The sequence below is a fragment of the Castor canadensis genome, chromosome 3, assembly GCF_047511655.1.
Source record: "Castor canadensis chromosome 3, mCasCan1.hap1v2, whole genome shotgun sequence".
In the NCBI taxonomy this organism is placed as follows: Eukaryota; Metazoa; Chordata; class Mammalia; order Rodentia; family Castoridae; genus Castor; species Castor canadensis.
Window position 1 is genome coordinate 47,690,195 of NC_133388.1, and position 25,712 is coordinate 47,715,906.

General features: G+C 38.2%; 1 protein-coding gene across 2 annotated transcripts in view; it reads left to right on the top strand.

Moving 5' to 3' along the window:
* The window catches only part of LOC109680293 (armadillo-like helical domain-containing protein 4), a 145,162-nt gene that overhangs the window by 47,133 nt on the left and 72,317 nt on the right, over positions 1 to 25,712 (top strand). For both annotated transcript variants that reach the window (XM_074067905.1, XM_074067904.1), the window contains exon 5: positions 22,109 to 22,366. In XM_074067905.1, coding sequence (XP_073924006.1) covers positions 22,109 to 22,366 — 258 coding nt within the window. The remainder of the gene's footprint in view (positions 1 to 22,108; positions 22,367 to 25,712) is intronic.

Here is a 25,712-nt window from a genome sequence, read left to right on the forward strand (position 1 = left end):
CTGAGGTAGGAAGATTGTGAGTTCAAAGCCAGCCTGAGCTACTTAGCAAGACTGTCTTAAAAAATGATGTGTGTATTTAATGACATTATTATTCTCCTTACATGTTATTTTAATGTCATCTTTCTGTTAGGGTAAGGAGCGTTTTTCCCAGATAATGAGGTGGGTTTTTTTTTTTTTTTAGTGGAATTTGGAAGGGTTATGCATGCCCTTATCAGACACCTAAGAGAACTTTTGAGGAGATTTCTGAGTACACCACCTTATTTATCCTTTAAGAGATAATTAACAGCCTAAATAAATCTTAAAAATGACATTTTCTTCCCTCCTTCCTTCCTTTTCTCTTACATGATTACTGAGGGAGTACATTGTTTACCAGGGCTGCCATAACAAAGTACCATGAGCTGGGTGGCTTAAAATAACAGAATTTTATTCTTGTGCAGTTCTGGAGCTTAGATACTCAAGATCAAGGAGTAGGTAGGATTCTGCTCCCTCCAAAACTTCTAGGGCAAGATCCAGCTTCTGGCAGTGTAGCCCCAGTCTCTTCACATGACCACCTTTTCGCTGTGCCTCTCTGTGCCCAAAGTTTCCTCTTTTATAAGGACATGAAGGGTGGCATGGCTCAAGTGGTAGAATGCCTGCCTAGCAACCCTGAGGCCCTGCATTCAAACCCCAATACCACTAAAAGAAAAAAAAAATAAGGACATCAGTCATTGGATTTGAGCCCACACTAATGGCCTCATCTTGACTTGATTACATCTTCTAAGACACTGCTTTCAAAGAAGGTCTTGCCCACAGGCTCTGCTGGTTAGAATCTGGACACATCTTTTAGCAACACAGTTCAGCACAGAACAGTTTGCCTCCAAACAGTTTGCCAGTTGGCCTCAGTGTTGTGAATGTAGAAGGGGAGAAGTTGTGATGTGTTTTCCATTTCTTGGTCACTGAAAAAAACCTGTGTCTAAGTGAATGCCATCTTGTGCATATTTCAATGTCTCTTACTTCGTCTGCAAAAATGCTGCTTGATTTTTGAAGGGATAGTGGGGGTATTTTTCACCTTGCCTGGAATAATTTACTTCTATGTATGATTTTTTTTGAGAGAATGAATGTTTTCCAGATGGTAAAAAAGAGGCATTGTACTGAACTCACGCATAACTATAGGGTCGTATTCAACATTTTTGAAATACATACATGGCAAAATGTATGTGATTTTTTTATTCAGAATAGGACAATGGCAAATTTTATACATGTATTTATTTATTTATAGCTGTCTAAATTAATTTGGGGGCATGATTTTGTTACAGGTTGATTTCCTTCTCTTACTGAATGCTAATGTTTCTCTCTGCATCAAAATGCTAATTAAAAAATTCTGATTACCTTTGAAAACTAGCAGAATTTTGGGGGGTGTTAACTGGCTTTAACATATTGTAATGCTAATATCAAATGGAATAGAACTTCACAATATTTCTTAGAAATTCAACTGAGGATATCTGTTTACTCTAAATAAATTGAACTTATTTTATTGTTTGTATACTCCTAAGAGAAATGGAAATTCATCTGTGCTATAAAATTGTAACAGTAATTCCATAGGAGGAAGGATATTGCTTTAAGAATTCAACATGCATGTACAACAGACCAACACTGCGAAAGGATAAAAAAGGAATGTGTTCAATATTCAGAAAAATCTTTCGTGGGTCTCTTTGTGCTGGCTACTAGATTTCTAAGGGTATGTGGGAGGTAGGAGTAGAAAAAGCGATTTCTCACAATTTGTGGTTAAGTCTGGGGTAATCCCTCCTCCCACCCCAGCCTCTCCTCTCTTATCTGGAAGTGGGATTCCACTTGCAAGACCATGAGTTTGGCTGAACTCTCCCAGGATGCCTGTAGGTTAGTTTATCGCTTTGCTGTGAGAGGTGAAGAAAGGCCTGTGTCCCTGACATGGAGAACTTGAATTCTTGTTTTACTCCTCCTATTTAATGTCCTTTGGTGAGCATAAGTGTTGAGTGTTGGGGCCCTTGTCATTTTTCCAGACAATTCCCATTTCCTCCTGTGTTTCAAAAGTTCCATTTATTACAGATGTTGTGGACAAACTCATAGTAGTTTACTTGCAGGAGAATTACCTTTTTTTTTGAACGTATAAAGAGATTTTTAAATTCTTGGTATCCAACAGAGAAGCCATATTTAACTTTTTAAAAATGTCTTTTACACTTGATTTTACCCAAAAGGCCAAGAAGCAATAAAAATGTCTTTTAAATACAAGACCAAATATATCCCTTACTTTTAGCTTTCTCTTTTCTAACCTTTTTCTCCTTACTTTTTGAAAACCATCTGGTTTTCTCTATATTTAGGTTTTAAGAAAATTGTGTTTTTGACATCTTTTTCTAGCCTGGAAGTATACATGGCGCCTAAAGCTGTCATTATTCTGTCACTCATTGTTTAATCTGTCTCAGTGACATCCATTTCCCTCCCTCGTGTGTGTGTGTGTGTGTGTGTGTGTGCGCGTGCACAATGTGTGTATTTCCTATCATGGATGTTTTCGCAGTTCAGGTGACTGAAATGATATTTTTGGCAGTGTAATGGCCTTGCAGGTGATGCTGAAATCAATATGCTTTATCTCTTTTATTGGTCAGCCAGAAACAAATGGAGAGATGCACTCGTTGAGCGGCATTAGGGAGAAGTTTCTGAGGTATTTTTCTTTATTTTTATTTTTATTTTTTTTCATTTTTCTTTTATTATTCATATGTGCATACAAGGCTTGGTTTATTTCTCCCCCCCTCCCTTACCACCCACTCCACCCCCTCCCGCTCCCCCCCTCAATACCCAGCAGAAACTATTTTGCCCTTATCTCTAATTTTGTTGTAGAGAGAGTATAAGCAATAATAGGAAGGAACAAGGGGTTTTGCTGGTTGAGATAAGGATAGCTATACAGGGCATTGACTCACATTGATTTCCTGTGCGTGGGTGTTATCTTCTAGGTTAATTCTTTTTAATCTAACCTTTTCTCTAGTTCCTGGTCTCCTTTTCCTATTGGCCTCAGTTGCTTTAAGGTATCTGCTTTAGTTTCTCTGCATTAAGGGCAACAAATGCTAGCTAGTTTTTTAGGTGTCTTACCTATCCTCACCCCTCCCTTGTGTGCTCTCGCTTTTATCATGTGCTCATAGTCCAATCCCCTTGTTGTGTTTGCCCTTGATCTAATGTCCACATATGAGGGAGAACATACGATTTTTGGTCTTTTGAGCCAGGCTAACCTCACTCAGAATGATGTTCTCCAATTCCATCCATTTACCAGCGAATGATAACATTTCGTTCTTCTTCATGGCTGCATAAAATTCCATTGTGTATAGATACCACATTTTCTTAATCCATTCGTCAGTGCTGGGGCATCTTGGCTGTTTCCATAACTTGGCTATTGTGAATAGTGCCGCAATAAACATGGATGTGCAGGTGCCTCTGGAGTAACAGTCTTTTGGGTATATCCCCAAGAGTGGTATTGCTGGATCAAATGGTAGATCGATGTCCAGCTTTTTAAGTAGCCTCCAAATTTTTTTCCAGAGTGGTTGTACTAGTCTACATTCCCACCAACAGTGTAAGAGGGTTCCTTTTTCCCCGCATCCTCGCCAACACCTGTTGTTGGTGGTGTTGCTGATGATGGCTATTCTAACAGGGGTGAGGTGGAATCTTAGTGTGGTTTTAATTTGCATTTCCTTTATTGCTAGAGATGGTGAGCATTTTTTCATGTGTTTTCTGGCCATTTGAATTTCTTCTTTTGAGAAAGTTCTGTTTAGTTCACCTGCCCATTTCTTTATTGGTTCATTAGTTTTGGGAGAATTTAGTTTTTTAAGTTCCCTGTATATTCTGGTTATCAGTCCTTTGTCTGATGTATAGTTGGCAAATATTTTCTCCCACTCTGTGGGTGTTCTCTTCAGTTTAGAGACCATTTCTTTTGATGAACAGAAGCTTTTTAGTGTTATGAGGTCCCATTTATCTATGCTATCTCTTAGTTGCTGTGCTGCTGGGGTTTCATTGAGAAAGTTCTTACCTATACCTACTAACTCCAGAGTATTTCCTACTCTTTCTTGTATCAACTTAAGAGTTTGGGGTCTGATATTGAGATCCTTGATCCATTTTGAGTTAATCTTGGTATAGGGTGATATACATGGATCTAGTTTCAGTTTTTTGCAGACTGCTAACCAGTTTTCCCAGCAGTTTTTGTTGAAGAGGCTGCTATTTCTCCATCGTATATTTTTAGCTCCTTTGTCAAAGATAAGTTGCTTATAGTTGTGTGGCTTCATATCTGGATCCTCTATTCTGTTCCACTGGTCTTCATGTCTGTTTTTGTGCCAGTACCATGCTGTTTTTATTATTATTGCTTTGTAATATAGTTTGAAGTCAGGTATTGTGATACCTCCTGCATTGTTCTTTTGACTGAGTATTGCCTTGGCTATTCGTGGCCTCTTGTGTTTCCATATAAATTTAACAGTAGATTTTTCAATCTCTTTGATGAATGTCATTGGAATTTTGATGGGAATTGCATTAAACATGTAGATTACTTTTGGGAGTATAGACATTTTTACTATGTTGATTCTACCAATCCATGAGCATGGGAGATCTCTCCACTTTCTATAGTCTTCCTCAATCTCTTTCTTCAGAAGTGTATAGTTTTCCTTGTAGAGGTCTTTCACATCTTTTGTTAGGTTTACACCTAGGTATTTGATTTTTTTTGAGGCTATTGTAAATGGAATTGTTTTCATACATTCTTTTTCCGTTTGCTCATTGTTAGTGTATAGAAATGCTAATGATTTTTCTATGTTGATTTTATATCCTGCTACCTTGCTATAGCTATTGATGATGTCTAGAAGCTTCTGAGTAGAGTTTTTTGGGTCTTTAAGGTATAGGATCATGTCGTCTGCAAATAGGGATATTTTGACAGTTTCTTTACCTATTTGTATTCCTTTTATTCCTTCTTCTTGCCTAATTGCTCTGGCTAGGAATTCCAGTACTATGTTGAATAGGAGTGGAGATAGTGGGCATCCTTGTCTGGTTCCTGATTTTAGAGGGAATGGTTTTAATTTTTCTCCGTTAAGTATAATGCTGGCTGTAGGTTTGTCATATATAGCTTTTATAATGTTGAGGAACTTTCCTTCTATTCCTAGTTTTCTTAGAGCTTTTATCATGAAATGATGTTGGATCTTATCAAAGGCTTTTTCTGCATCTATTGAGATGATCAAGTGGTTTTTGTCTTTGCTTCTGTTAATGTGGTTTATTACGTTTATTGATTTTCGTATGTTGAACCACCCCTGCATCCCTGGGATGAAGCCAACCTGGTCGTGGTGAATAATCTTTTTGATGTGTTGCTGAATTCGATTTGCCATTATTTTGTTGAGGATTTTTGCATCAATGTTCATTAAGGAGATTGGCCTATAGTTCTCCTTTTTGGAGGTGTCTTTGCCTGGTTTTGGGATAAGTGTAATAGTGGCTTCATAAAATGTGTTTGGCAGTTTTCCTTCCCTTTCTATTTCATGGAACAGTTTAAGGAGGGTTGGTATCAGTTCTTCTTTAAAGGTCTGATAGAATTCAGCAGAGAATCCATCAGGTCCTGGACTTTTCTTTTTGGGGAGACTCTTGATTGCTGCTTCAATTTCATTTTGTGTTATAGGTCTATTCAGGTGATTAATTTCCTCTTGGTTCAGTTTTGGATGATCATATGTATCTAGAAATCTGTCCATTTCTTTAAGATTTTCAAATTTATTTGAATATAGGTTCTCAAAGTAGTCTCTGATGATTTCCTGGACTTCCATGGTGTTTGTTGTTATCTCCCCTTTTGCATTCCTGATTCTACTAATTTGGGTTTTTTCTCTCCTCATTTTAGTCAGGTTTGCCAGGGGTCTATCGATCTTGTTTATTTTTTCAAAGAACCAACTTTTTGTTTCATTAATTCTTTGTATGGTTTTTTTGGTTTCTATTTCGTTGATTTCAGCTCTTATTTTTATTATTTCTCTCCTTCTATTTGTTTTGGGATTTGCTTGTTCTTGTTTTTCTAGGAGTTTGAGATGTATCATTAGGTCATTGATTTGGGATCTTTCAATCTTTTTAATATATGCACTCATGGCTATAAACTTTCCTCTCAAGACTGCCTTAGCTGTGTCCCATAGGTTCCGGTAGGTTGTGTTTTCATTTTCATTGACTTCTAGGAACTTTTTAATTTCCTCTTTTATTGCATCGATGATCCATTCTTCATTAAGTAATGAGTTATTTAGTTTCCAGCTGTTTGCATGTTTTTTGTCTTTACTTTTGTTGTTGAGTTCTACTTTTACTGCATTGTGGTCAGATAGTATGCACGGTATTATTTCTATTTTCTTATATTTGCTGAGGCTTGCTTTGTGCCCTAGGATATGATCTATTTTGGAGAAGGTTCCATGGGCTGCTGAGAAGAATGTATATTGTGCAGAGGTTGGATGAAATGTTCTGTAGACATCTACTAGGTCCACTTGATCTATTGCATATTTTAGATCTTGGATTTCTTTATTGAGTTTTTGTTTGGATGACCTATCTATTGATGATAATGGAGTGTTAAAGTCTCCCACAACCACTGTGTTGGCGTTTATATATGCTTTTAGGTCTTTCAGGGTATGTTTGATGAAATTGGGTGCGTTGACATTGGGTGCGTACAGATTGATGATTATTATTTCCTTTTGGTCTATTTCCCCTTTTATTAGTATGGAATGTCCTTCTTTATCTCGTTTGATCAATGTAGGTTTGAAGTCTACTTTGTCAGAGATAAGTATTGCTACTCCTGCCTGTTTTCAGGGGCCATTGGCTTGGTAAATCTTCTTCCAGCCTTTCATCCTAAGCATATGCTTATTTCTGTCGGTGAGATGAGTCTCCTGTAAGCAACAAATTGTTGGATCTTCTTTTTTAATCCATTTTGTCAAACGGTGTCTTTTGATGGGTGAATTAAGTCCATTAACATTTAGTGTTAGTACTGATAGGTATGTGGTGATTCCTGCCATTTAGTTATCTTAGTTGTTTGAAGGTTTGATTGTGTGTACCTAACTTGATGTTACTCTCTACTGTCTTGCTTTTTCTTATCCTGTGGTTTGGTGCTGCCTGCCTTTTCATGGTTAAGTTGGGTGTCACTTTCTGTGTGCAGGATCCCTTGCAGAATCTTTTGTAATGGTGGCTTTGTGGTCACATATTGTTTTAGTTTCTGCTTATCATGGAAGACTTTTATTGCTCCATCTATTTTGAATGATAGCTTTGCTGGGTAGAGTATCCTGGGGTTGAAGTTATTTTCATTCAGTGCCCGGAAGATCTCACCCCACGCTCTTCTTGCTTTTAATGTTTCTGTTGAGAAGTCTGCTGTGATTTTGATGGGTTTACCTTTGTATGTTACTTGTTTTTTCTCTCTTGCAGCCTTCAATATTCTTTCCTTAGTTTCTGAACTTGTTGTTTTAATGATGATATGTCGTGGAGTAGTTCTATTTTGATCTGGTCTGTTTGGTGTCCTGGAGGCCTCTTGCATTTGTATGGGAATATCTTTCTCTAGATTTGGGAAATTTTCCGTTATTATTTTGTTGAATATATTACGCATTCCCTTCGCTTGCACCTCTTCTCCTTCTTCGATGCCCATGATTCTCAAGTTTGGTCTTTTGATGGAGTCGGTGAGTTCTTGCATTTTCTTTTCACAGGTCTTGAGTTGTTTAATTAGTAGTTCTTCAGTTTTTCCTTTAATTACCATTTCATCTTCAAGTTCTGAGATTCTGTCTTCTGTTTGTTCTATTCTGCTGGATTGGCCTTCCGTTTTGTTTTGCAGTTCTGTTTCGTTCTTTTTTCTGAGGTTTTCCATATCCTGGCTGTTTTCTTCTTTATTGTTGTCTATTTTTGTCCTGAGTTCATTTATCCATTTATTCATTGTGTTCTCTCTTTCATTTTGGTGTTTATACAGTGCTTCTATGGTTTCCTTTATTTCTTCTTTTGCTTTTTCAAATTCTCTATTTTTATTGTCTTGGAATTTCTTGAGTGTCTCCTGTACATTTTGGTTGACCCTATCCAGTATCATCTCTATAAAATTCTCATTGAGTACTTGTAGTATGTCTTCTTTTAAATTATTCTTGTAGGCTTCATTGGGTCCTTTGGCATAGTTTATCTTCATTTTGTTGGAGTCTGGCTCTGAGTTTCTGTTCTCTTCATTCCCCTCTGGTTCCTGTACTAATTTTTTGCTGTGGGGAAACTGGTTTCCTTGTTTTTTCTGTCTTCCTGTCATTGTCCTTGGTGTTGTTACTGTCCCTGTACTGTGTGTAATTAAGTATTTTCTAGCTTGTAATAATAACAATGGTAATATTGAGAATGGAAGAGTGAGGTGAGATGGAAAGCAAGAAGTTAAAGAAAAGGGGAAAACAAATATACAGACAAGAGGGAGAAAGCAGAACAAGGTATCAGACAAGAGAGTTTCAAAGGTATAAACAGGGAGTGTTAGTGTACTAATCGACAGTAAGCTGAACAGACTATAGAGTGACAGAGAGAGGATTGAAAATCAAAGATAAAAAAAATAAAAAATAAGTATATGAAAGTAATATCTATTTATAAAAATGAATTAAAATAAAATGGAAAATAGAAAATTAAAAAAAACAAAAAAAACCAAAAAACCAAAAAACTTCCAAGTTTATATGCAATGCAATTTCAGTCTTAATAATTTGGATGTCCGTCTCAATCTCCAGTCCTGGAGTTGGTGCCTCAGATGTTGTTCTGTAGTTGTCTCATCAAAGGGGATGCATAAAGTAGAACAAAACTACACTCACACACACACAGAAGAAAAAAAAAAAAAAAGAAAAAGCCCCACCAAGTGTCCCCAGTTCAAATGCAATACAGTTTCAGTAAGTTTTTCGGCTTGCAGGTGTAATTCGGTTGTTCTCTCATCAAAGGTAGGGAGAAAAAGAAAAAAAAAGCGTCTGGAGGCAGTTCTGAGAGTGGTATCTGCAACTGTGGCTTGCCTGCCTGCTGCTCTCAGCCTGTAGCTGGCGGCGTTATTTATGCAGATCTCTGGGGTGAGCTTAGCACTCACCTGGTCCCACAGGCTTTGTTTGCTCAGAGTTCTCCTGTGCGGGGGAGGGGGGCCTCTGCTACAGGCTTTTCCCTTTCCAAGCACTGGGAAAGGCGACACTGCCCCGCGTTGTCAGGCCTGCGTGTTTATTTACAGTTCACGTGGGAAGTGGGTCTTCCCTCCTCTCACAAGCGTCCCTGCTCCTGGTTGCTGGCGCGCCCCGCTCCCGCCAGAGGCTCTCCGGCCCGCCCGGCTCGTTTATTTACCGTCCCGGGAAGGAGTCCCTTCCCCCAATCTTCAGCGCTCAGGGCGCCCCACCCTCTTTCCAGCGTGTCTTAACTGTTCTTATTGCTTAGTACTCAGTTTCTCTTTTTTTCCCGGGTGGAGGTCAGTCTGTCCAGGGGGCTATGCTGCTCTGGCCCAGGCTTGTCTGTGGGGGAACCGCGGTACCGCGAAGCTCACCTGGTCCGCGTCTTCCCAAGCCGTATGGGCGCCGGCCACTGGCGGCCCCGGGGGCCTCCTCGGTTCTCCATTTAACGTGAAGTGGAGATTCTCTGCACCGGCTGGAGGTGTGGAGGGGTCAAAGTTATGCCTTTTCTCGTGATTATGCCTGCAAAGTGTGTCTCCAGCGTCTCTCCAAGATTTCACTATAGGAGGCTCGCTTTCTGCTTCCTCCCTCTAGCCGCCATCTTGGAATTCCGGTATTTTTCTTTAAAGCTTCACTGGGGATACTAAAGAGCTCATGTAATTTTTATGGGGGAAGAGACTGTCCTTTACCTGCACTGTAATTCACAAAATCATTTCTTTCCCTTCCAGTAAGCACTCATTTTCTGAGTATTTTCTTAGTTCTCATGGACTTTTCAACTCAGAAAGCAGCTAGAATGGATGAATGAGAGCATTCAAAAAAATCCCATCTTGAGGCCACATTTATAAAACCAAGTTTATATGATTCACTTTGGTGGCTGCTGTGTGGTATGTAATGTTGACGATCATGGACTGTGTGATAAACTCCAACCTCATGATACTGTAGTGTGAGTTAAGAATGTCCACTTTAAGCCAGGCACTGGTGGCTCATGCCTGTAGTCCTAGCTACTCAGGAGGTAGAGATCAGAAGGATGGAGGTTCAAAGCTAGCCCAGGCAAATAGTTCACAAGTCCCTATCTCAAAAAACCTTATCACAGAAAAGGAGCTGGTGGAGTGGCTCAAGGTAGGCCTAAGTTCAAATCCCAGCACCACAAAAAAAAAAAAAAAAAAAAAGAAAAAAAAAGTCCACTTTGATGACATTAAGAATGAGCACAAGTTTTGGTTTTTGTTCTTGGAAATGCTTTGGATTCTGACTTACTTTTGCCTCAATGACAGAGCCACTTAGATGACAGACAGGTGGGGGATAATGTATAGAAAGAGTATTTGGTAGACTATGCTCTTTGATTTTAATGTGAATCACATTCTGACATCCCCTAATACCTGTTTTGGCAGAAACATTAGGAATTAAATTTGAAAAAAAAAAAGGACAATTTTATTAATGTGAAAATGTGAAACACTAATACTTATTATCAAATTTGTTAAGGGAGAATGAGGGTTTTTTTCTTATTTTCATCTGTACATCATTTTCAAATGCCTTATGTGACAGTTTTGAAGCACAGAATTGTTGGTGATTTTGGTTATTGATTGACTCTTATGGTAAGTCATTTTGTTGTCTTTTCCTGACATTATCATGCTTTTTTTGCACTTATGTCGGCTCTGTTCTTAAGTATCTGTGTACTCCCTAGGGCAGTACAGTCAATTACTTAGCACTCGGAGAGGTCATTACATATTTGCTAAATGTTCATATGGCCAGTGGTATTTCAGCATATTCAAATCAATATTGTGATGTATTGCCATAAAGCTATGTTTGCAAATTCTTCTGTTGAAGAAAGACAACTGGCACTCACTTTAATTTTTCTGGCATCCTTTCTTACCACAGGGAATTCATTCATCGGTATAATAATGATTACGTAAACATTGCTATAGGTTGATTCCCTCCATCTGTTTTCTTTCTTTCTTTTTTGCCTTTCTTGCCCAGCCCAGCACTTTGATACTTAGACACTCATAAAATTATACATAATGGGTCATGATGGTGAAAGGAATTAGCTTTGTATATATTCTGTGGTTTAATTATTCATTCATTTATGTATGCATTTATCAAGTGTTTGGTGATTCAGATAATACCAAGAAGAACTGGAGGTGGATCTTGACTTAAGGGAATGAAGATTTTAGTAGAAGAGGTAAGATAACTATATAAATAACAATAATGCAGGGAAGGCAAAATTATTGTTAAAAAATGACAAAGGACTCAGAACCCTTTATCCTTTCTTTCCCAGTTTACAGAAACACAAAATTGGTGTTGTGTCTGGGTGTGTGTTTTGTGTGTATAGATTTGCATATATGTATATTTGTCATTCTATTGATATTTGTAGGAAAAAGTGGAAACAAATCCCAAAACATGGAAAAATTCTAAAGGGTGGTGAATGGATACCACATATACCACGCTAGTGATAAATTATCTTATAGACATGTAATCAAGCAAATTTCTCTAACTTTGCTTATTAGTTAACTGAATTATTCTTTAAGAATAGCTTTTAGTAGTAGGAGTGACTGCTTTTCCATGTATAAGAGGCAACTAGGCACTCAGCCTCAGGCCAATAAATTTCTGATTTATGGGAAACTGTGTACTGTGTTTTTCTCAAGGGGAATGTTTAGGTTCTTGGCCAAAGGATTTGTTCTGAATGACTAATCTGGACTCATGCTCCATGGCGGAGAGTCCCCATGGGGACTGGCCCAAGCAAGGCTTTCTATGTGTGCTGAGTTTTGTGCAGTTGAAGCAAACATGTAGCTTGGAACTAGATGATGGATTGTGGAGATTTCAAAGGTATTTTAGATGTTTGTGGGAAATTAAGGCATTATTCAAGGTATACTTTTCAGTATGAGGGCAGACAAATGTATTCCTTGTCTTTTTTTCTGGCAGTATTGGGGTTTGAACTCAGAGCCTCTCGCTTGCGGGACCGGTGGTCTTACTGCTGGAGCCACTCCACCAGTCCTTGTTTCGTGATTTTTTTTTGAGATAGGGTCCTGTGAAGTATTTGCCTGGGGCTGACTTTGAACCTTGATCCTTCCTCCTGGTCTCTGCCTCCTGAGTAGCTAGGATTACAGGTGTGAGCCATGGGTGCTCAGCTATATAAGTAGTCTTTTATTGGTGCAAACATGAGATTTTATTTTACTGGAGCACAATGTGTAAAAAATATGTAAGAATAATACCAATTGCACCATACCTGACTGTATTCATGACTATAAAGTTGCTTTGGCATCAGATTTCCTCTTAACATTTAAATGCATCCATAGCCCCAAAGGAAGGAGAACAGTAAGGATAATGCATCTATTTAATTGACCTTCTAAGATTTGAAACATAACACTTGTAAACTTTAAATTTGTTCTGGAAGATTTACATAGATCCACGTGTGTTTATCAGTGCTCTTTTCTTCTGCAGCCAAATGCCTCCTTCCACACAATGCCAAACAAAACATCCTATAGAAATTTCTTCTATTAAAATGATGTAAAGACTCTCCAAGGCTTTAGCATGAGAGGGAAACTCCTCAGGTGGGCCAGGGGCCTGACACTGCTCCTTCTGGGTTTTCTCAAGGTGTTTGCTTCACCTGCTCTCTGAGGACTCCGATGTCTGATTAAAACAATGGCTCAGGAATAGATGGAATCTCTCTCACCTGTTTCAACTGAAACTAGAATTATAAAAACACTTGCCTCAAACCTAATGGCATGCAAAAGAAGCCAAGAAAGTAAGAGAAACAGAAAATGAATTCGGTTCACCAGGTACAAATCTCTCTCACCTTATCTTTGCTAATAAGCTTTCAGGCTCTGACCTATTCTGTGCTCAGTCTGATTAGGGTTTTTTTTTGTTTTGTTTTTTAGATGTTGTATTTACAAAGCACTGGAACAGTAATTTTTCAGGCACCTTACTAGGCTTTTTGACATCTCAGCTTTTGGCTTGTTTCCTATGTAGAAAATAACTTATTTTGTCCTCCTCATCCCTGATACTACATAGAAGAGCCAAGCACAACCAAGAGGTAAATTTCCTCCAGCGTCTACCACGAAGTAATAAACCCCCATCTCCCACATGCGTACATCTGTTCTCTTTTCAGGATGAAGGGTGCACCTTTAATCCAAGAAAAGTGACAGCCTGGTGACCATTAGGATTAACGCCAGGCCGGGAGCCGGAGGCTCACACCTGTAATCCTAGCAACTCAGGAGGCAGAGATCAGGAGAATTGAGGTTTGAAGCCAGCCTGGGCAAATAGTTCATGAGACCCTATCTCAAAAAAATTTCACAAAAAGGGCTGGTGGAGTGGCTCAAGGTGATGGCCCTGAGTTCAAATCCCAGTACTACAAAAAACAAAACGAACCAAAATAAAAACAGATTAACTCCATGCACATTCTACCCTTCAGAGGAAATCCCTTCCCTGTGAGGAACCTGACTCATTTCTAGGCATATAACACTATTTTTACCACATAAGAAAGACAACTGTGTGGTAACAGGGTCATTCTGACATATTCTATAGCAAATAATACCCAGAGCCATACTGCTCCATAAACAGAGAGCAATGAAGTTAAAATTAAGAGGACAGGAAGGAGAGAGAAACTGTTCTGCTCAAACTTCTCCCCTAGGAAGTCTCACAGACCACCCACCCCATAATGACAAGTAATAGAGTTTTGATGGAAAATAGCTCTTCTTCTGTTCTTACATATATACCAGAGGTTAAGTCCTTGCTCCAGCATGAAAAGCTGGAATCATGACCAAATTATCTTTAGACCTCAATTTTTCCCATCCATAAAACAGGGACATCGATGGACTTACCTCTAGGCTTCTTGTGAGGATTAAGTGAGATCTTGTCTGTAACATTCTTAGTATACTTTTGTATACTAAGTATACCTGTATATTTAGTATATCTTTATACTAAAGATGTAATGTGACTTAGTTTTATGATTGTTGACCTACTTTCTTAAAATTTTGCATGATTTATCAGGTATTAACTATTATAATGAAATATACCCTCTTTGTGCACCAGTGGATCAGGCATCAGCTAGATAATTAAGTAAGCAAAGAAGAAGGAAGGCGTAGAAGACAGTGTCGAGTGGTGAATGTTGTAGGGTAGAGGTGAATGTTGTAGGGTAGAGAACACACTCTGGATCCTGACAGATGCTGTTCGTACTGTTGCTAGGAGAAGCAACGATATTATGTCTGATCTCAGTCTTTCCAACACAAGCTGAGCATTCTCATTTTTATGTAAAATATTTTGATTTTTTAAAAATGTTGAAAATCCATTCAAATGTTTACCTCTTCTATTTGTATTACCATGAAATGAATCTGCTTTCCTGGGCATTGACCATCAGTTTGTGAGCTCTTGACTGAATTCTGTAGAATCTGCTTAAAAGCAGGGATGGGTCTTTCTGCCTAGTCCTGTGCACAGTGGCCTGCAGCACCAGGCATGGGTAAAAACACGAATAAGTGCCTGGTTTTGTTGCCGTCTTCTTGCTTAATTGAGGTGCCTCCTTTTTGGCATGCCTTGCTTGTTGTTATTATTCAATGTTATTATTCAAATCTAGTGCTTATTTGGGTCTGAACTCTTTTTTTTTTTGTGAATGCAGCAGTGGTTCTCAATGACATTTTCTTAGAAATTCTGTGATAATTTGCTTAGATTTCTCAGGTCCCATTGAAGGGTTATTATTTCATTTCTCATAGGAATCTATGCCAACATCTGTAGTAAATTAGGTAAGAGGAACTCAATGAACTTAAGTAATTCTTTTTTTTTTCTTTTTTTGGCAGTACTGGGGTTTGAACTCAGGGCCTACAACTTGAGCCCCTCTACCAGCCCTTTTTTGTGATGGATTTTTTTCAAGATAAGGTCTTGCAAACTATTTGCCCAGGCTGACTTCAAACCAGGATCCTTCTAATCTCTGCCTCCTGAATAGCTAGGATTACAGGCGTGAGCCGCTGGCGCCTGACTAAATTTAAGTGATTCTTTAAACCCATGAGGGAGAAAAAGAGGAAAGGCAGGGTGAGGGAAATCCTTTTCTAACGATGTTATGGAAGTTAATTTGCACAAGGGTCGTTCTCTTCCATGCTCCCGTCCCATTTGACAGAAACATATATAGATGGGTTTCCCTTAAAAGGTTGGTATCATACTCATTTGAAACATATATTTATATTTATATTTGAAACATTTATTTGTATATGTATATATAAACATAAATTAATGAAAATCGTATTCAAGTCCTATACAGGCATTAATTCTTATTTTTCAGATGAAGATAATTAAAGTACTGTTCAGTCTATTTTTATTCAGTAAATATATATTGAGTGGTTATTTTGTTCAGGCACAGCGCTTGACCCTCAGAGGTGGGATACAAAGACCTCTGCTTTCAAGGAGCTAAAGGCACACAGGTGTGATAATACAAATAATTATTTCTACGAATCAGTAAGTCACCCTCATTTTGGATAGACTGAGTCATGTTTTATATTTTGAAGAGGAAATCTACTTTTATACATATTTTTGCAAAATCAATAATCAACCTAACCAATCTATAATTTATCATTTGAGTATACATGGAATTTTATGCATTATATGTTTGCTTAATGTGACTATTCCTTTAGGATTACTAAATTGCTAAAAAGCAAAATTTTATTCTAGATGGCTCAGAATTTATATTAATATTATAATATAATATAATATTAATATAGCTTCTATGTTTCTTTGTATAGCACCCTTGAGAAATAGAATTGTATTGCTCTAGTTTCATTTGTCAGAAGAAAGTATGTAAAAGCTGCTACCTGAATCAAAAATTAGTTGTTTAATGAGCAGGAGTTAGACTCTAGAATTTATCATTATTGTCGTTGGGCTCTTTTGGGATAACTCAATTTAATTTGGGGTAGGATTATAGAAGATAATGAAGAACCTACCAATTACATGGGTTAAGCCTGAAAGAGATTAGGTAATGAGCAGTACATGTGGGTGTGCCTGTACACAGACTGGTCTCTTTAGCTTGTTAACCAGATAGAGAAGATGGTATCATCAAGAGCAAAATCCTCAAAGAAAGCATATTCAATGAAGTAAGAAAATGTTTAAGCATCTATTTGAAATGTGGATTGAGTCTAAAACATTTTGCAACTGGTGTTTGAAGTTTCTGATTATTTTTTAAATTTTCATATGCTTTTAATATTAATGATCAGTTCTTAGAAGAACTTATAATTTCTGAAGTGTTTGATTATTTGCCTGAAGCCTTTTTATTTCCACATTAACGTGGATTTTAAATATTGGTAAGGCTAGATTGGAGGACATTTTATATCAGTACATTTGCTGTTATACAATTATGGGAAACTTGAAACTGAGTAAAAACATTTAGGAAGATAGTATTGATTATACAGGAGGTTTAAAAAATCGTGGTGATGAGGCATTTAAGAAAAGGAGAACTGAAAAATTAGAAGAAATCTTTAAAGCTATTTGATAAGTAATATTATTTGGGATTTTATCTAATTTTAAAATGCACCCCAGATTACAGATGATTTTAGGGGTGTTTGACATTGGAGAATTTGAGAGTAGAATTTGAAAAGCACATACAAGCTCTTAATTTGTTGGACATTTTCCAAATGTAGATAATATAAAATGGTTTTGAAGAGTTTATTATTTGGACCTCAGGTTTGGACAGAAAACTCTGATGTGTGCTAACATAGCAAAAAGTCTAGGTCTTGGTTGAAACATAAGTGTTAATGTTTAGATAAGATTACAAGCAGTCAGAGAAATCTCTATACATTTACTCTCTAGTTTGGTTTTGGGGAAGAAAATGTAAATTCTCTTCAGAAAAATGCATGCCCAACAGAGATCCACAGATTTCTCACAAAGTAAAATCAAGCAGATGTGAAACTTATAATTAATGTCAACAAATTAACAATGAGCAACCCGCTGTGACTGAGCGTAAAAAAGAGAGGCGATTGGTCTAGTCTTTACCTAAGATCTTAGATACAAGGACTGTCAGGCATAGAATATAAAATAACCATGCATATAGGAATGAAAGATGAAGTCACAACATGAGCAAGTAATAAGAGATTACAAAAATGACCCAGAAGATTTTTTCACAAAGGACGAAATAAGACATATAAATATAAACATAATTGGAAACAAAACTTCAATGATGGGTCAGAAGAGTGAATTATGACCTTTTGAGGACATTATGGAGAGAGTAGCACAAAGATGAAAGTTAGACAACACAAAAGAAAAGTTGAGACAGATGAGAATGTCTTACTTATGTCTAGTCAGAGTCCCAGGCTGGGCACCAGTGGCTATGCCTGTAGTCCTAGCTATTTGGGAGGCTGAGAATGGAAGGATCATGGTTTGAGGACAGGCTGGGCAAATAGTTCATGAGAGCCCCATCTCTGAAATAACCAGAACAAAGTGGACTGGAGGTGTGGCTCAAGAGGTAGAGCATCTACTTTGCAAGTATAAGGCCCTGTGTTCAAACCCCAGTCCCATCAAAAACCAACAAGCAAACACCAGAGTCCCAGAATGAGAAAAGAGAAACAACAGAAAAGAAAGATTTGTAGTGCTAATGTCTGAACATATTTCCAGAACTGAAACAAGATGTGAATTCATGGACACAACACGTATCACACAAGAGAATTAAACCATAAAAATGCAAACACAAACACATCAAAAGTTGCTCAGGCATGCTCATAGCGACATTTTTGGAAAAAGTAAAAGGTTGAAACAATCTCAATATCCATCAGTAGTAGAATGGACAGGTAAGTTGTGGTGTATTAATACAGTAGAAAAGTCTACTTTTCATTAAAAATGAATGAATGCTACATGCAACAGAACAGGCAAATCTCACAGTGAAAGCAGCTAGACATGAAAAAATAATACTATACAATTCCATTCACGTAAGTTTCAAAAACTAGCTGGGTGCCGGTAGCTCAGGCCTGTAATCCTAGCTACTTGGGAAGCAGAGATCAGGAGGATTGCAGTTCGAAGCCAGCCCTGAGCAAATAGTTCATGAGACCCTTTCTCAAAAACACCATCACAAAAAAGGGCTGGTGGAGTAGTTCAAAGTATAGACCCTGAGTTCAAACCCCAGTACCACACAAACACAAAAAGAAAAACAAAAAACAAAACCTGATAAATCTAATCTATGATATAGAAGTCAATTTGGAGTAGTAAGGGAGAATAAAGCGGGCTTCTGGGGGCAAGAGAACATTCTATTTAAAATTTAGATAGTGAATATGCTTATCTGTTCGCTTTGGAATATTTTTTTTAGCAGTACACTTGTGCCTTGCTACCTTTTTTGTTGATGTATTATACATTAACCAAAAAAAGTGCTCATCAAAATATATATTGTAGACAGGTGCAGAGGCTCACACTGTAATCCCATCTACTTGGGAGGTAGAGCTCAGGATTGTGGTTTGAGACTACCCTGGATAAAAAGTTAGCAAGGCTCCATCTCAACAAAAAAACTGGGTGTGGTGGTGTGCACCTGTTTTTCCAGCTAGGTAGGAGAAAATTCTTAAAATTCGTGCTAAAAGGAAAAAATGCAGAGGAACAAGACAGATTACCTACAAAGAAACAATATTTAGACTGGGAGCAGACTTTACAACAGCAACAACAGAAATGGAAACTAGAAGGCAGGAAAATGATGTCTCCAAAGTGCTGCAAGAAATGAACCGATAACCCAGAATGATGTTCTCATGCTTTTTAAGAATAAAGGCAAAATTACTATCAACAGATTTTAGAAAGAATTTCTGAAGGATGCATTTAAGGGAGAGGGAGAAAAAAACCCTAGAAGGAAGGGCTGAGATGCAGCAAGAACTAGTGAGCAAATAAACTGATAAGTCCATAAATCACAAACAAAATAGAATCATTTATAATTCATGGAGTAAGAAGAAAGGATAGAACTAAAATAGTAGTGGCCAAAGCAGGATGTAAATTAGGAAGGTATAATCAGAATCAAAGTATTCTAAAGCCCCTTTTAATTAGTGACTGGTAAGTAAAGGATGAAATTTAGTCATTGCTTAGTTAAATATGCATGGGAAAAATTTTAAGAGTAACAGCTGAGAAAAGGTAATGTAGTAGAATGTGTAATTTAAATAAACATCACCAATTTTGTATGGCATTAAGAGGAAGGAGGTTAAGATAAGAGGAATATGCATATACATGCTACAATATTAATTACACTCTAGTTATTAAGTGGAATGGTGAGTTCTCTGGAGTTCATTATGTTATGAAGCTTAATAACATAAATATATATGTATATGGTATATATTGTATGTTATTTGTATTAATATTTATGTTAAGCTTCATAATATATACATACATACAAACATATTCTCTTGTATTTATATAATGTACATGATAAAAATATAAAAGAAATATTTCAAATTTTAGGACTGTAATGAAATTCTATAAATTCTGTCAGCTTGCGTTGTGAGCTGTTGATGTTCTTCACACCTTCTGGTCCTGGAGCGCCATCTGCTGGAAAATCTCTTCATCGCCTCACAATGACTTGGATGTTTTCTGACTTTTGTGTTTTGCATCTAATTTGATGCTCAAATTAAAAAAAAAAAAAAAATCCAGAAATAAAAGCAGTGCCATCCCTTGGGCTTCAGTTATTCCTATGTGCGGACACCATTTTTGATGTCATGTTTTAAAGATTATGTTCATGTAGGGGCTCCCACGTGCCAGGAAATGTTTCTTCTTTAGAAAGACTCCTCCAGGCTGTGTCAGAGCACTGCCCTTCCTTCAGTGGGGAAGTGGCAGAGACTGACAAAGCTCAGCCCATGGCCGGGAGCCGCAGCTTCTTTTCGTGTATCCCTCCACTTTCCACATGACTTAAAGTGTTTACCTTAGATTCTGTTTTAAACTAAGAAAAGGGAAGAAAAAATCCACTGAAAAGAGAGTGTTGACATGTAAAACTAATAAATAGATGAAAGATGAGGATTAAAATAAGCCATTGCTATTCCAAAAACGCAGAGGGTGCAGGTGAGCCAAGGGTGGGTAGGGTATGGTGGGGAACAAGCTTTACTTCTGGTTCTAACAACTCCCGTCATTAGGAAGACACATTCTTAATGAAGGGTTCTCTCTCCTGTGATGCTTTACTAAAAGCCTGGAAATGCTCGCTACTTGCTAGCCTTCTGGCGCTGTAAAAATGTTGAAGCTGCAATAAAAATGTAGTTAGAAAAGCTGAGCTGTTTGGGTGTGAACTGCCTATGAAATGACCAATGGGCTTTGTAGCAACTTAGTCCTGAACAAAATGAGAACTCTTGGGTTTTGGTAAACTAAGGCAGACATGTTTGGAATGAATCAAGAAAACAGGCAAGAGCCATAGGAGCAAAAATTCTAGGTTTGAACAAACTCATTTTAGGCTCTGCTATGATATTATTTGAGCACCCTTGGTAGTTATTTGACCAGCTAATGTGGCCTATAAGTAAAACAAAATTACAAACTTGCTCCTTGTTTATCTAACAATGTAAGTTTGGAGGATAATGCCTGTAGATTTTTTCCTTTTTCTCAAAAGAAAAGCCCTATGTAAGTATAAAATATTGCTGTGTGTTATGAAGCAGCTGTTGAGAGAATCTGGCAGAGACAACAGACAGATGAAAGTGGCTTAGAGAGAGTGCTGTCTAGACACATTTGTTTCTTCCTGCCACTTGTAACAGGACATTTCTCTGTTCCAGCCCCGGACACTGTTACCTGACATTACTGTTTAATGTTTTACTCTTTTCATTTTCACTGTTTCAGTTCACGTTGAGCAAAGTCATTCAAGAAGGAGCCGTGTTCTAGTCCTTGTCACATGTTGTGCTGCCTTAACTGTTCCAATACCTGAGTGACATTCTTGGTTGACACCTAAGTCAGGATTTTCACTGTCATTAGGTGTCAGAATTCTTGACAGTAGACATACTAGTATGAAGTCTAGAAGTAGGAGTATTGCAGTCTGAGGCTGGCCCTGGCAAAAGCACAAGACCCTGTCTGAAAACATAACAAAAGCAAAAAAGGGCTAGGGGGTAGGGCTCAAGTGGTAGTTGCTTGCCTAGCAAGCACAAGGCCCCGAGTTCAAATCCCAGTACCCAGAGAGAGAATGGGAGAAGGAGACACTGATTCTTGGGTGGATTTGTCTCTGCTCCCTTGTTCCCAGTTGCAACCTTCCATGAACTTTGTGGGCACTGGTCAGTGACACTAGAAGTACATCCATGGTGAGGAGGGAACCAGAGGCATTCCTAGAAAGTTAAAATTGGTGGAGTAAAACAAATTAGGGATTTTATGTTCCGTAAGCCTACTCCACTTGAAGCACCGAAAACAAACAATTGGAAGGCTAACCCTTATGAAAATGATGGTGTTTTTTCCACAAATGCTTTTCTGACTGTTCTTGACAAATACCCCATTTTCCAGTTCCCTTTAGAGTTGGACTGGAAATGCTGATGTAATTGTTTTCAGCTTCTTGGGTCATTCCTCCACGGGAGAACAGGACCCATGAGTGCATTTATGTGCCTGTCACAAAACATTGTTGTGAGTTCTGCTCTCTGATGTGGAAGAATAGAAAGAAAACCATGCCAAAATAATGAATTCTCATCTTTACTGTTAAGGGATATAAATCGAGGGGAATAACTTTTAAGTTCTGTTGGTGTTTCAGTATAATTTTTAACAGATAAACCTTTCCTGACCTCCAACAAATGGAAACAGGGATGTTTTCTATCCTTGTAAATATAAATTACCTTAATAACAATTCATAGTACCTGAACCTTAACTCACAGCAAACATGATGCATGATGCTTATTTAGCATAACTGTGACTTTGAAAGTTTAAAATATGGGTATGTGGTGGATGTGTAATTCCACAAAGCTCACATTATCCAACTTTGGCTATAAAAATGAATTTTAAAAGGCCAAGCACAATTATTTTGTGGTGTTTGCATTATTTCAAAAGATTCATTTTGTTTGAGTATACACTTATGATATGTCTTCATGTTTTCACTTGAATTTTCTTTTGCCCAGAGGGAGAAGAAGATGAGGATGAAGAGGATGAAGAAGATGAAGATGAAGAAGAGGAAGATGAGGAGGAAGACGAGGAAGATAAAGATACAGACTCCCTGGATGAAAGCTTTGATGGTGACACTGAGCTGCCAGGATTTACTCTTCCTGGTATGACATCCCAGGAACCTGGCTTAGAGCAGGGAAATATGGACCCGTTAGAGGGAGCCACCTACCAGGTGCCAGATGTCATTGAGTGGGAACAACAGAATCAAGGCCTGGGTAAGAGTCATGTGTATTTCTCTTTCCTTCTTGCACTCTTTTTACTTTTCTAAGGTGATAGCTTTCTTTTGCTGACATCTGTCATAAAGCAAAATGGTCTTTCTATGTTTATGGATGGTTCATTTGGGAAAAATGATCAGTGATGTCTTCAAGAAGTATGTATTTATGCTCTTAAATAGGAGACTAGTCTCTGACAGCTCTTATGAGCATGGTTACTTAGTTTTTAGAAGGAATTCTGGTTTCCCTTCCCAGCTGAAGTCAGCTTGAGGAAGAATTACACATGGGGAGGAGATGATCAACCAGTAGCATACATGGACTGGAGTCAGGAAACAAATATATCTCATCGTTCTGTCTCCTTTCAGAATTTGTTCCCTGTGGAAAGTTCTTGCCATGCTACCAGGTGAGCTTTGGGCAGTCCCACAACTTTTCTGTTCAGTGTAAGCACAACCTCATTTAGCAGTCGAGTGTCCAGACAGCCTGGTGCTTACTCTCTCTTGTGCATGGCCCGTGTCTGCCATGAGAGACTCTGAGGTTGCAGGCTTCCCGCAATGTGGCCACATTTTCTGCCACAAGGAAGTTCCCCAGCTCTGAATGAGCTCCCCAGCTTCTGAAGCTCTGAATGAGGTCCACTCTCTTGACCTGAGGGGGAGTGATCTCCAAGAAACCCCCTCTGTACAATTTTCTTAGGTTGTTTGTACCTTCAGTGTGACAGCACTGTGTTTAAGAGTCATAGAATCAGTTTTCAGGATAGTTCATTGGAAATTTGAATGTTAATCTGGGACTTTGCTCTGGGTATAATTCTGGGATTATTTGTAGTTGAAGTATAGCTGGGATTTCCTATAGAATATGCATGCACTAAGGACAGAGAGTACTAAAGGATGGCCTTCTGTGGACAGGCAGGAGAGTATTATTGTGCATACAATATTTGCTGAATTATTTCATGAACAAATGCAGCATATGTTGGGCAACAATTACTTTAAAATGTGTTAAAACTGTTAAAAACTTACAAAGGTATAAATATAATATCAAAAGATTATAAACACAAATAATGTGAATACTGATCTGTGAACAAATGTTTAGTCTGAAATACTCCTGTTCTACACAAAAAGGTTTGAAATAAATGAAATAAAATACAAAAATACAAAGATAGCTTATTACTAAGTAGGTAAAAGACAAAGACAATTATTTATATTTGAAGCGACTCTAGATGGTGGCTTCACAATAAGGAATTACTACCTACAGTTAAGGTCTTTTTAGTATGGGTAGAATGAACTTTGAGACTAACACTTTGCTGGAGAGAGGAGTGGGACAGAGAAGACTGTCTTCATACAAAAGTTAAGTAGGCATCTGCCCCTGGATGTGGTCAAGGAAACCAACTTTCCTCACTTATTTTTTTTAATTCATTTATTCATATGTGCATACATTGTTTGGGCCATTTCTCCCCACTGTCCCCAGCCCCCTCTCTCTCCCCCCTCACTTATTTTTTTCCTCTTTTTTTGTTATTGTTGTACTAGGAGTACATTTTGACATTTACAAAAATTACAATATATCATAGTTGAATTCACCCCCTCCATCATTCTCCTTTATCCTCCCATCACCCATTCTTGGAATAATTTCAACAGTCTCGTTTTTCCATTTACATACACGAGTATATAATATTTTCACCATATTCACCCTTCTTCACCCTTTTCTTATATCTTCCCCTTTCCCCCTGGTACCAATCTCCCAGGCAGGACTTGTTCTGCCTGCCTATTCTCCATTTTTGTAAAGAGCAAAATGATTTTTTTTGCAGTACTGGGCTTAAACTAAGGGCCTTCACCTTGAGCCACTCCACCAGCCCTATTTTTGTGAAGGTTTTTTTCGAGATAGGGTCTCGTGGAACTCTTTGCCTGGGCTGGCTTTGAACTGTGATCCTCCTGATCTCTGCCTCCTGAATAGCTTGGATTTCAGGTGTGAGCCACTGGCATCAGCATAGGTGGGTGGGTTTTTTGTTGTTGTTTTGAATGCTGGGGTTTGAACTCAGGGCACATGCTTGCTAGGCAGGTGTTCTATCACTTGAGCCATTCCGCCAGTCCACCAAAATGATATTTTTATTTGCTTAGGATAGTTTCATGTGGAGTTTCTTTGTGACATTTCCATGTATATATGTTTTATAACCCGAATTGGTTCATATCCTCTAACTATACTCACTTATGAAGTTGGCTTGCCGTCTATGAACAACTATAATAATTGGAGGGACTGTGGAGCTTTGGAAAATATAGAAGACTTCAGTTCAAAACTGCAGTGATCATTTGAGTTGTGGCCTTGTCATGTTCCTCAATACAAATTTACCACTGAATAGGAGTCAAACTTTAAAGGAATCAGTTCTATGGCGGCATATGTTATATACAATAAGTTGTACCCACTTAAAGTGTGTAATTCCATGATTTTTTTTTCAGTACTGGGGCTTGAACTCAGGGCCTCCCACTTACTAGGCAGGTGCTCTACCACTTGAGCCGTGTCCCTAGCCTTTTTCTTTGCTGTAATTGTTTTTCAGGTAGGGCTCACATTTTTGCAGGGGGCTGGGCTCAGACATCCATTCTGCTTCCTCCTTCGCCCTCCATAGTTGGGAATCACAGGCGCATACCACCATACCCAGCTTATTAGTTGAGATGGGCTCTCACTAACTTTCTGCCTCTGCTGACCTCGAACTGCAGTCCTCCCAGATCTTTACCTCCTGAGCATCTGTGATTGTAGGTGTGAGCCACAGCACCAGGCTTCAGTAAGTTTTGGCATTTGTCAGCCATGCACCTCCTCCACAGTCACATGCCGAGCACTTCCACCAGTGATTCTTCCTGCCCTTGCAGTACCTCCCTCAGCTCCCAGCCCTAAGCAACCACTTATCTACTTTTGTCAGTATAGATTAGTTTGCATTTTCTAGAATTTTGTGTAAATGGAATCGTATGGAATATACTTTTATTTGCATATACCTTCTTTCACTTAGCACAGTGTTAGAATTGCTCAGCAATGCTGCTGAATGTGTCAGTGACTTGCTTCTTGTCATAGCTGGGTAGTATCCAATTGTGTGGATTTCCACATTAAAAAAAATTTTAAGTTTAAATTTTATTTTATTGCTTACATGGGTATAGATTATTTGCCCCCCCCCCTTCCAGGAAGAACCTGTTCCACCCTCTTGTTCTCTGATTTTGTTGAAGAGAAAACATAAACTATAATAAGAAAAACATAGCATTTTTGCTAGTTGAGATAAGATATACAGAGAGATTCCTATTGTTGCTTCCATGCACTTGTGTATTACAACCTGAATTGATTAATCTCTATCAGACCTCTTCACTACTTCCCGGTTACC